Source organism: Netta rufina (assembly GCF_964035555.1).
Source record: "Netta rufina genome assembly, chromosome: 1".
Classification (NCBI taxonomy): Eukaryota; Metazoa; Chordata; class Aves; order Anseriformes; family Anatidae; genus Netta; species Netta rufina.
Genome location: NC_140123.1, coordinates 111,046,626 through 111,059,174, shown reverse-complemented (window position 1 = coordinate 111,059,174; position 12,549 = coordinate 111,046,626). Strand labels below are relative to the sequence as shown.

The 12,549-nt window shown below is 45.6% G+C and overlaps 1 protein-coding gene across 1 annotated transcript in view; it reads left to right on the top strand.

The window, feature by feature from the left end:
- CD247 (CD247 molecule) overlaps nucleotides 1-9,948 on the top strand; it is a gene marked incomplete at its 5' end in the record, with an annotated part of 52,646 nt that extends 42,698 nt beyond the window's left edge. The window contains 7 exons of the mRNA XM_084306480.1: nucleotides 1,179-1,285; nucleotides 3,196-3,249; nucleotides 4,575-4,658; nucleotides 5,311-5,346; nucleotides 6,393-6,449; nucleotides 8,302-8,343; nucleotides 9,817-9,948. Of these exons, the coding sequence (XP_084162606.1) occupies nucleotides 1,179-1,285; nucleotides 3,196-3,249; nucleotides 4,575-4,658; nucleotides 5,311-5,346; nucleotides 6,393-6,449; nucleotides 8,302-8,343; nucleotides 9,817-9,882 (446 nt within the window). The 3' untranslated portion in view covers nucleotides 9,883-9,948. The remainder of the gene's footprint in view (nucleotides 1-1,178; nucleotides 1,286-3,195; nucleotides 3,250-4,574; nucleotides 4,659-5,310; nucleotides 5,347-6,392; nucleotides 6,450-8,301; nucleotides 8,344-9,816) is intronic.
- Between the last annotated feature and the right edge of the window lie 2,601 nt (nucleotides 9,949-12,549).

Here is a 12,549-nt window from a genome sequence, read left to right as displayed (position 1 = left end):
ATCATACAAATTCTTTTCAATTTATCTTCCTAGAAGGGTTTCACAGGCTCTTGATCATTCTCATCTTCCTCTTTTGAACTCCCTCCAATTCTCTGTACAAAGCACACTTTGGATTCGTTTTTAAGTGATTTTTTTTTTTTAATACCTGTGCAATACAACCTTTCCTTTGGTGATGCTCCTGGAGCTGCATATTAGATCTGTGTTTACTTAGACTTCTTGACCTGGATTGTTTTTATTATTCAGCTACGTATTTGAGCTTCCTACACATTTACTGATAGAGGAGCAATTTAATCAGTTCTAGCTGCTGAAAACCAACGCTATCACTGTGCTCGGATTGATGCAGTCAGGGTATAAGCATGTCATGCAACGTGGACAAGGAAATTAACATCAACATCTGCTGAGTAACAATTTTATTGAGCTCTCAATTAGGGCACTAGTAATTATTATTATTTTTAATCTACATCCTACAAGAGGCTGCTAGCTGAGGTTCCTGTGCAGAGAATTCAGGTTTAAAACCTCCCAATCAGAAAGCGAATCAGGGTGGCTCATGAACATATCCTGATATCTGGGGTAAAAAGCCTATCCCTCCTGCCCACGGTTCCCCTCTCACATTTAAATGTCTCCAGCATCCCCGAAATGAGACCTGACGTATTTTCCCATGCACCCACTTCTCAGTTGATGAAGGAATCCCCAAACAACCCCAGAAGCAATCCCCTGCAGGAGATGCTGTGGGGTTTTCCCAGGCAGCAAAGGCTCTGTGCGAGGCTTTCTTGCAGTGCCTGCGGTGTGACCTCGGTTATCTCCCTACAGAGCCCGTGCTCGCTCTCTGTGCCTGGGCTCTGTGTGTGGGGAAATGTCCTGTGCTGGCTGAGAGGTCCGACCCCGGAGCAGGTGCCCAGGAGTACCTGCGAGTACCTCCACCCTTGGATGTGCCCTGGCTCAGCTGGGTGAGCTCCCTGGGCATCCTGGGCTGATGGACCCTGTTCAGAGAAGGGCTTGGACCTCTGCTGGTCCCTTCCAAGCTCCTTTATGCTCTGACTTTCACTCAGGTTTCCCTCTCCTTCACAAGCAGACAGGCTTGGCCTTGTACTGGCTGTGTTTTTACAAAGTACTAAGCAGCACTGCCACACTGATACAAACGGCCTTGTTTTGGTGATGCCTGTGGTCTTTCTGTGCAGATGCTATAACAGTTCTTGGACTGACGGACCCCAGGCTCTGCTACATACTGGATGGATTCCTCTTCATTTACGCAGTCATCATGACGGCCTTTTTCGTGAAAGCTAAGGTCAGTCTAACCAAACAGTGACATATTTGGCTTTTGTGGTGTAAACGTATTGGGCTGAGCTGGAAAATGGAGGTGGAGAAAGAAACACATCTCTTATTCTAAGATGTTCTGATTTTTCCTTCTCTCTCTCTCTCTTTCTCTCTCTCTCTCCCCCCCCCCCCCCCCCCCCCCCAACTCCTTTTCTGGTGCCAACCTGGGTAATTTGGGTGAGTTCTTTCTGAGGGTTCAGGAGTGGAGGGGAAGTGTACATACTATCTAAGAGTATTTGATGGCACAGTTATGGATGCAGAGATTCTGGATATGATAGCTGGGAAATGGTTGGTCAAGAGCAATGTGGCTTTGTCACTGGAAATGGGGCAGAGGACATACAGGAAACTCAGGATATATAAATGCCAAACTCAGGAAGGAAGTATTAAAATGTCTCAAGAAGTCAAGACATGTTTGATAGCATGAATGTTATGATGCAAATGATATAACCTCAAGGACCACAGGAGAGGAGCTGGGGGACGGGATGGACATGCCCGATGGGCTGTTCTCACCCAGTGACTGGTATGGCTGAGACAGGGTGATGCTGGGCTGGCGCTCGACCTGCCCTGCAGCAGGATTGTTTCTCATGCCTGCAAAGCCAGCACTGACCTCAGAGGGAAGGATGTGTGGCGGAAATGGACAGAACTCATTGCTGGTGAAGGAGCAGCTCTTTTTGTTGCCAGTATAAATCCTGAGCATGGGTGAAAACACTGCTCTGGGACTGGAAGTCTTTCTGAGGCTGCTGGAGGGAAAAGTCACTCGGGCACACAGCATGTGCAGAGTGCCTGGCGGCAGGAACTCTGCACCTTGCCCGTGGTGATGTTCAGGAGTGGCTCAGCAAAGCTTCCACAGGACCAGGAGCGTGAACCTGGAGCATTGAGCTGCTGCAGCAGCAGCGCTCACCCCCAGCTTATTCAGACCCTCACTGCCCTGGTGCGTTCAGCTGTTTGCTGAGACGGTGCGTAGCATTGAGCTGTAGCAAAGTGAGCTGTTGCAGGAGGGAAGGAAGCAGCACAAGGGAGGAAAGCCACATCTGTGGTTACGCTGGGGTCTCTCAGTCCAAAGCAGCAGAGGTGTTGTAGCTGAAATGCCATCGTCATACAGCACCGCAAGGGCAGTGGGGCATTTTCCGGGGAGGGCCCTCTCTTGACCCAAACCCAGAACTTCTTACAAATCTTCCAAGCTGTGGAATCTGTCACCTCGCTTCCTAGCCCAAGGAGTCATTTGTTGTGGCCTCTGCCAAGGGTACAACCTTGGCAGAGGCCACAACAGGTTTTTATTTATTGACTGCATGGCCAATGTGTATTAATTGTTAGACTGTTACAAGGAACATGGTTAGATGCTTGGTACGTTACTGGTCCTGCCAAGGGTTCAGTGAAAAGAGTGGCACTTTCACTGGAAAAGGTGTGGAGTAGGTAAACCGTAATTGCTACAAATTTTAATTATAAAAAAAAAAAAAAAGTATTTCAATAAGACTTCACATCACTTCACTGTGCCCGTCAGAATCCTGGGCTAAGTCTGCAGAGCTGTGAGCTGCTGTGACCTGCAAGTAAAACGGCCTGGCCTATGGGAACAGCCTGGCATGCTGAGAGGAGTGTCAGTGCAGCAGTGACCTGTATTGCCCGTAGCCCCATCAGTGCTCTGGGCTGGCTGTGTATGGGATGCCCAATTTCTGATGACAGTAACTTGTTAGGAGAGGAGGAACAAGGAAAGGTTGGACGTGGTACTTAGGGACATGGTTTAGTGGGTGACAGTAGTAGTAGGGTGATGGTTGGACCAGATGATCTTGGAGGTCTTTTCTAGCCTTAATGATTCTGTGATCCTGTGAACAAAAAGACTGAATGGAGCCCCTGTCTCTGCTCATGGTATTGTCTCTCTTCCAGCTTACCCAGGCCCAGGAAGCACAGCAGCTGCCCGGCCAGGATGATGTGTACAATGTAAGTAATGACTTTTGTGTGTTTGTTTCCAAATCATTCTTTCCAGACAGACCTTTTGGGGCACTTACATGTGGTGAATTGCCTATGGACCAGAAAAACAGTGGGTCAACTAGCTAATGAAAGCACCAAGCATGCAGCATAGCAGCTGTGAGGAGCAAAAATAAAACCAGACAAGGGTGTAGCTCCTCTGGTTACTTGTCTGGCTGGATGCTAGTTGTATGGGTTGTAGGTTCCTGATTGATCCACCAACCTGGAGGTATACGAGGACCCCAGACAGTGGGGTATGTAACGCCCACAGGAGCTGTGTGTGCAGAATGTTACGTATGATGTGCACACTCTGGTCTTCACACTTGTGGGTGGTTGTGGCTCTCTGATCACCCTTACCAAGCAACATGCCTTAGCAGCAGCTGGCATTGCCACCACCACTGTTTCTGGTGCTATTTGACAAGGGTTGGGGAGAAGGCAGATGCTCAGGACACCTGCATTGCAGGCCTGGGCAACTGCAGCTCTTGTATCACCGGAAGCACGGAGGCTGAGTCACCAGAGCCCTGCTGCCTCTGTCCCCGAGCTTTCCTGCTGCCCCACAGCACAAGAGCTGCTGTGTGAGGCTGAAATGGAGGCACACCCCATCTGCCATGCCCCGAACATAGCCAGCAGCAGATGGCTGTCCCTGCAGGAACAGAGGATGGAGACAACATCCAGGCTCTCCTTCTAGCTAAACAGCTTGCTCATGGTAGCATTAAATGCTGGCTATGTGCCTGGTTGTCTTGATTTTGTTTTCTTCTCTCACGCTCTTGACCATAGCCACATCCTGTGATGAGTGCCACTGTTTAACTCTGTAATGTATGAAAATTAATGTTCTGTTTTCAGTTTAAAGTGTCACCTTTCCAATAGCACTGAATACTGGTATACACTGTCTGTGTACGGAAGAAATGTGCTATTCTGACCTAAAATCTCACCTTTGGCTTTTCGCAATAAGTAATTGAACTCTTGTGTCTTCAGTTACCAGTGGGAGAGAAAGCATGGCAGTCAGAGTCTGTCTCATTCCCATTTTCAGCTCTGTTCTGCTTAGGAAAGGTTCTTGATGCAATGGCTTGCAGTTTTGTACTGCACAGACCTCTCTTAGAGGCTTCCATAGCTTCATTGCAGACAATTTTGTTGACAGAAGGGCAAAAATTGAGGGGTAAAACCAATTTCCAGCTCCGTTACAATACTCATGAAGTTGTACTTCAAGCTGGGCATACTTTCTTTTCTTGTGTTAAGTCATGATGTGTGCTTTTTTATGACCTTAATGTCCATCACTGCTTCTTGCTTTCTCGTTTCAGAAACTGTCTCGTGGGCACAGAGATGAATATGATGTTCTGGGAGCAAAGCGAGGTGCAGACCCTGAGATGGGCGGGAGACATGAGGTAACTTCCTTCCACACATGCCCCTTTTTTCTTTTCATCTGGTTCCTTTCTTCTCGTGTCTAACCGCCCTTTAGGCACGCCAGCATTCAGCACCCTTTGCAAAGCACCAGTGCCCTCCTTGAGAGGGACTGGCACAACCTGTGTAGTAACGCAAACAGCGTGACAGGGACAGAAGTAAAGCCTCCTCTCTCCCTTTGATCTGTGCCCCTGGTGCCCCGATCACGTTGCTGAGAGCCTGCAGCCACCCAGACTGGAAGTGACACCCAACCTGGGGCGGATGTGGGGCAGGCGAGGCGGGAGCCGGTGTTTCACGAGAGCGCTCCGCACGTGACGCCGCATGAGTGCCAGCAACGTTGAGCAGCTTCCAAAACAACTGCTGCTGCTGCAGAGCCCGACAGCTTCAAAGGAAGAGGGAGGGGAACCCTTCTGCATCGGCACAGAGGGCTTGCCTGCAGGTGGCAGCTGTATCAAACAGAGGAGCTAGGTTTTTACCAGTTAGTAAAATCACTTTTCTGTAGAATACGTTGTCTTAACGGAGCCTTATGGGTGGAGGCAGGATGGGCTGTACTTGTCACTTGTTCACAGAGCTCTAGCCATGCCTTAGAGCAAATTCACAGGCACACATGAGCAACCTTCTTCCTTTCTCTTACAGCAGAGAAGAAAGAACCCCCAGGACACCCTCTACAGCGTGAGTAGAGAGGGCTAAGGGGTGGGGGTGGCTGTAAAGAGGAGTGTCTAATTCACAGGAGACTTTTTTCCCCTGCTTTGTTTCAGCTTAGGTTCGAGCTTAACAGCTCCTTTCAAAGACATTCTATTTTCTTAAAATGCTTGAAATTTTCTGCCCCTTTCTCAATGGTAAGAAAAAAAAAACATGGGCTGCCTGGGCAGATGTGGAAAAGAATTTGGTCAACATACCTGCTGACGCCTTTGTTTCCCATTAGTAGGCCTTAATTAACCAACCTTTGTCCCGTATGAATGATGATGCAGTATTTTATCTGTTTGTTCTCCACCCTCTCTGGCTGCTCTCTAACAAAGGGCAAATGCCAGTGCTGTTAAGAGTGGCTGCTTAGGAGCATCTCGGTTTACTAGCTTTAACTCTGGCTAAATGTGGTGGTCTCTGCTCCAAAGGATAGAAGTGTGGATGCCAATATTCATGTCTCACACGGGGTCTTTCTGGGTGTTGCTGAGTGCTTGCTGAGAAATGAGCTTGTTCCCAAGCCCGGCCTTCATCATTCCTGAATCAGGAGCTCTGATCACTGCTGGTCATAAGAGCTGGGCACTGCTTCCTTGGATGGATGAAGAACAAGCTCCTCTTTCTTAACCTTCACCCTGCTACGTTACAGACTCCCCTTTTCCCTAGGCCTGAGAGGCACGTTTGGTTTTGTTTCCTGAGCAAAAGATTTGCCTCCTGTTGCTAAAAGATTTTCTTTGGAGTGCTTTAGTGTAGCATGCGGCACTAATGTAGATAAATGACTTGTTCTAGTGCAGGGTTATATTCATTTAAAAGTCTTGAGATGCCGTGGTGTTGCTAAGCAGATTCGATCGTGCATGGCTTATACCTCAGTGCACATCAGTTGAGATCTGCCATTGTCCCTTCGCTGGAAAGGTGGAACTTCTGAAGTGGGGCTGGGACAAGGCAAGGCAGCCCCACAACTGCAGGAGCGGGGTGCAGGCAGCCAGGGGTTGGCTTGGCTTTTCCAGTACCACTGACTCTTTTTTCCTCTCTGCCTGCAGGCGCTGCAGAAGGACAAGATGGGCGAGGCATACAGTGAAATTGGAAAGAAAGGAGACGTGAGTACTCTTGTCCTTTTTGCTGAAAGCCTGTGATGAGGCATTTTCACTGCGGCTCCCTTGCGGACCGGGTAGGCCAGGCTGCTTGTAGCTGGTTGCACAAGGAAGCTCCGGTGTTACACAGCACCTACAGAAGAGCACAGCTATCTATTTCCTGTAGCAACCAGCGTGTTAGATGCAGCAGTAAATTAGATCTGTAACTACAGTTACAGCAGCCGTAAAATGAGGTAGAGGTCGGACAGTAAGGTTTGTGGCCCTCAGTGTTAGAAACATAGCCCATACACAAGCAGCAGCATTCCTGAGCAGACTGAATAATATCAAGGGGAAATGCTGCAACTTTTGACAGAAAAAAAAATCTAAATTAGCACAGCTATCCTCTAAAAGGAATGAGGGATATTTGAAGGAAATGCCAGATTTCAAGGGCTGCAAAGCTTGCAGCCCAACAGCCTGCATCAGTTGAGCACTTTCCTCTAGGACAACTCAGAGCTGGGGTTTCATGGTTTCTCCCTATGGGTTACTGAAAGTGGCCTACCTTACAACCACAAATCAGGATGTGCAGGCACCTTCTTGTTCATCTTCAGGCAAGGAACTGGGAGAACATTCCCCTTCCCCCACATCCTTTCCTGAACTTTTATAAAGGTACACGTCTAAAGGTAGCAACAAAGGCATAGTTCTAGTTAGTAGACAAAATGCTTGTGTTGAAAAGAAACTATCTTGGGATGCTGTTTATGGCAAAATGAAAAATTGCTGTGACCTATACAGGTTATATTTTGAGTCAAAGTGTCTTATATATAACCTTTCATTTCCTGCTGAAAAGTGAAAAAAGGGGATTTCACAGGAAAGTTTACTGTTGAAAAATGGAGAAGCAATGCTGACATTTAATCCCCCTCCTTATTATTCTAAATTAATATGATCTGAATGATATGAATATACATCATAATCCCTTATATAATAAAGAAATAAATATTTGAACATATATATTCAAATATAGAATTATATATATCATAATTCTATGATTCTATGAAATGTCCATCTGCCATATTCAAGCTCAGTTTGAGCTATGAGTTTATGAAGTCTCACTATGTTTTTATTTAGGAATGTTTCTATTACTTGCAAGGTGGGGAGGGGAACAAAAATCTTGCCAAGATTGCACTGTGTTGGTGCGATCTGCTGGTACCAGGTGCGATGGCCCCTGTACCTACTGTACTGAATCCACGGAGACTGGCCTCAGACAGACTTACCTGTGCTTGCAGTGATCTTCACTGTTCACAGAACATGCAACAGAGAATTTAAGTAAATTAATTTACTTAAATTAATTTAAGTAAACTTGATTTCACTGCCAGTCCAAGAGAGGGCAGTGTCACTCAGACACCAGCTGACATAACAACAAAAAAATACAAACCCATTTGTTCCAGGTGTGCCCTCAGCTCATAGAACAACAGGTGTCTGTGGGAATGGTGCCAAATCTACATACCTACAGCAAATCAAAGGAACAGCAGCATTATAACAGGATGGCAGGAAAATATGACAAACCTCATTTTCCTTTTGTTTCTAGTCCTCACTAGTTTTACCTTCCATAGCCCTTGCAGCAAATTCTGGCAGGCAGCAGGTCTGGGCTGCCTCAGATTAGAAGGTGCTTGCCAGCAAGTTTTCCCTCCTGCGCAGAGGGTGACCTGGCCAAGCGCAGCTGCTGACAGCAGCTGCTATGCTGTCCCCAGTATAGCATGGGGACAGTCAGAGTTTACTTTTGCGTAATAGGAAAAGAAGCACCCATTAATCTCTGCCATTAATCTCTGCTTGTTTTTTTTGTTTGTTTGTTTGTTTGTTTGTTTGTTTGTTTTTCCCCCCAAAGCATCAGAGGCGGCGAGGGAAAGGGAACGATGGTGTTTACCAGGTAGGCAACACATGCATCATCTATCTTCACAGCTTAATTGTAGCCTCCAGATACTTAAACTAACCACAGTGTTCACAATGATGAGGCAGAGCTTTTGAAGTGCCTTTCTGAGGATATTTACTTAGATTCAGAGCAAAGACCACACTATTGTGACTTTATCAAAATTGGCTGCATGTTCTAAATATGACTGGCAGGAAAACTCATTTAGGAATACTGTCAGGAACCATCTCCACAGTCCTGCAGCTTGGAGAATCACCTTGGACTATGGCAGGTGATGCATATGGTTTAGCCTCTGAATTGCTTTTTGCTTAAATAGAAACCTTCAGGTTGCCAAACAGCTGTTGGAACTCATGTGTCAGTGGTTCAGCCCATCTCACTACAGCGTGCAGAACACAAACTGATCACCCCTTGGTGCACTAGGGGCGTTCAGTGTTGCCCACAAGTAACGGAAGGCAAGAAGCCCACCATGACACCTTGCTTGTGACACCATGCAAAATCGTTCCAAAATGCATTTCACATCCTGTAGAAGCCTGTATGTTGCCACTGACATCACATTACAAAAATAACTTTTTTTTTAAAACAAAAAGTCCTGATGCAGCACATGCCAGGGAGGTTTCCTGTTAATGCAGAGTATTTGTAACTAGTGGTACTTTTCTTCAAAACCTGCTCTCCTGAGATAGTCACAGGAACTACTAAGGTAAGGAGCACTATCTTATTGATGTACTCAACAAATACTCATAATATTTCTGAGCAGAGCTAAATATTCATATCAGAGGTGGGAAGGGCAGCTAGAAGGTTTAAAAGCAATCACCATACCTCTTGCTATATCCTCAGTTTTGAGAGTCCCAGCTACCTTGGCTCTGGCAGCATTTTTGGGCTGCCCTGTTTTTGACTGCTCCACTCTTAGAGCAGCCAGTGCCATGGAGGCAGCAGGGATACACACGCGGAACTCGCACGCTTTGTAGCTGACTTACCAGCAGCAGGAGCAGGCTGTCAGAAGATGGACTGCTGCACTGCAGGAAGCAGGGTACCGGGATGCGCTCCTCAGCGTTCACAGCCAGCTGAAGCCCTCTGGCCAACTTACCCAGAGTTGCAGCCGCCTTTCCAAATTATTATGGAGAAATCCTGAGAAAAACTTTCATGATTTGATGTCTGTTCATTTAGTTGGCAAAGTTCACTTTAGCATCAGTTAGCTAGCACTTAGTAGTCATGTAAAGATCTGCATAACATGTTAAAATAAGTTGCTGTAGTCAAACATTCATAACGGATACTTAAGATGCATCCTGCCTTTGGGTAAGTGATGGTTATTGACACCATAACAAGACAAAGGGAACACTCACGAGTAAAAAAACCTCTATGGGGGGAAGAAAACATCCGAACTATGCTACTGAGTGCCCCTGCCACCTCGTTCCTGACTAGGCAGTCATCTAGGGGGAACAAAACACTCACCTCACCTGTTTTTCTCTTTTTCAGGGGCTCAGTACAGCGACCAAGGACACCTATGACGCTCTCCAAATGCAGCCTTTGCCGCCCCGCTAAGCAGGAATCAGAGGAGATGGGCAAGAGTGAGAGATGCCCACATGCTCTGGGGGAAGAGAGAAGTGAAGGCCTTTTTCATCCAAAACCAGCACCATGTATTTTCCTAGTGCAGCAATCTACTTTGGTTGGTGCACAGAGGGAATATGTCTGGACTTGGTCAGTTCCTTCTCCTTTCCCTCTTGAATCACGCAACTGCAAGCTTTAGCTATTAAAATGTACATATCTGTAAAGTTATTTCCAATAACAGTAGCTATGAGGCTGATTTTTGTAAGATTTGTGTTGTAGGACCCTACCATACCTAATGCAGCTCTTTCTGTAGCTCTTACCTTACAGGGCTATCAAGTCATGTAATTGCAGTTTCAATGCATTTAAAGACCCTTGTAAAGAAAAGGGTGTAGTTATTTCCTGCAGTATTTATCTTAAGGGCATTTGACAACGGCCAGCTAAACTTTCTGCTTTAAATTTACCATTTAAAAACTGCTGCAGTGGCAGGACAAATTCGTTTCTTTAACTGTGAAAAGAGATGCAGTGTTACTGTAGTGAAGGACAGAGGCTCAGTGCCAGCTCTTCAGTATGAAGAAAATCAGTGCTAAGCTTCCACAAAAAAAATCAGGTTGTGGCATCACCATTCATGCAGCACCCGGAGGTAAACAAGAGCCAGGTACCCTGTAAGCGATTGCTCAGAAGGCAGAAGATACCCCTGCTACAGTGAAAAGAAGGAGCATGGACTCTGATTAAGAAAGCAATACTGGGAAAGCCAGGAAACCTCACCCCATAGAATCCCATCTGGCTGGAACATGCGTCTGCCTAATGCCTTCCCCTTCACACTTGCAACACCTACAAACATCTCTGCAGAAGTCTCCCCTTGTACGAATTTGTGCGCTGATGCTGATATCAGAAATAAACAAAACAAAACACATCATGTCTGGGCAACAGATTCTTTGTACAAAAGCCAATGTAAATGCAGTTTCAAAACCAGCTGAAATCATTGGATTACTTTTAAAAGATGAATGTATCATTCCAAAATGGTAACAATTCAATAACGTAATTAATTTTTGATTAACTAATAAAAGTTAGTGTCAAAGACCTGTGTGTGCGTGCATGCAGCAAACAGCTGCGGGAATGGTGCGAGCTCATTAGCTGACCCATTCAGGCTGCCTGCACCAAGCAGCAGCATAGGCTTCAGGCAGGCTGCTGGGGACAGTGTTCCAACAGGAGCATCTACATGCTCCTGGGAGGTGGTGGGAAGTGATGTTGGAAAAATGCTTTACACCCAAGTATAAAAGCAACATTCACCTCTTGCTGCATCCTTAGTTTTGCCAGTGACTTACTTACAAGACTGTGCGATGAACGCCTGTAAGCAACTCAGCAAGGAGAAAAACAGCCCTGCAAAATAAAGGTTATTTTAACATAGGTCATCAGCCCAGACAGAGCGAGCAGAGCTGAAGCAAAACTGGGAGAACAGAAGCTGCCTGGGTGGGCACTGCCTAGGTGAGGTTACACGTCCACTTCTTACAAGACTAGGTTAGAAGCACAAAGTCCTGAAATTGCTGCAATATACATTACAAGGCTATACCTAACTTCTTAAGCATTAAAACTATCTGCGGTTGGTGCTTGTATCTCTTGAATAATGTTTCAAAGACTGTAAATTAGCGTGCACACAAAAAAAAAGTGAACATCACATACCTGGCAATGAACATGTCACAAAGAATTTCCAAGACTCCTTGCTGTTCTTTTTCTGCAGTGACAAGAAAAATCTAAGACAACTGAGCTGGTAAACTAGGTAAATTTGCTACTGCAAAGCACTCTTGTTATTGATGCAAGAACAATGAGTACTGAAAATGTCTTTTTCTTTCTTTCTTTCTTTCTTTTTAAATCATGTTACCATATTTGCAAGATGTAGAAGCTTAGTTTCAACAGTCTTAAAATGCCAACCACTCATCATCAGGGAAGAAATTCTTAGGAAAAAAACAAAAACAAACCACCACCACCTTTATGCTCTTTTAAAGGGATCTTGATCTCAAAACACATCCAGCACTTGTTTTGGGGACACTCACCGCAGGTGTCAGCTGAGTCTTCTCTTTGCATTCAGGAAGCAACTGAAGCTGTTTTTCTTTTAGGAGAGAACTCGTAATAAATACAGAAGTAGAAAACAGCTTCAAGCAGAGTGTAAAAAACCTGGACTCACCTACATTTTGACAAGACAGAGTGCATGAAAGAACAACCTCCTGCCCCAGTTTGGTGCACTGGGGGGAAGGGGAACTAGCCTTCCCCTGACACATTTAAAAAACACGAACAAGTGCATACATGTTAAAACACTTGGAAAATGGTTTAATGATGTTTACAACAGAAATGAACTGTACAATTACAGTAAGTTTAATATATATAAAAAATTACAGCAGACAAATGCATCTACACAAAATCTACCTTTTCATTCTGATTTACTGTAATCTACACAATCTCTCAATGCCTACAGCTATCTGCAGGCAACCACTGGGAAAATAATAATAATAATAATAATAAAGGACATCTTTAAAGAGACAGCATTTCACCTTCCTCCTCACCCCTAGTGTGATCAGCAAGGTTTTGAAATGTGCGGGACTCTCACATTTCAGTCTCAAGAAAAGCTTGGGTTGCGTTTGGGTATGGGTGCTCCCACATGGCCCT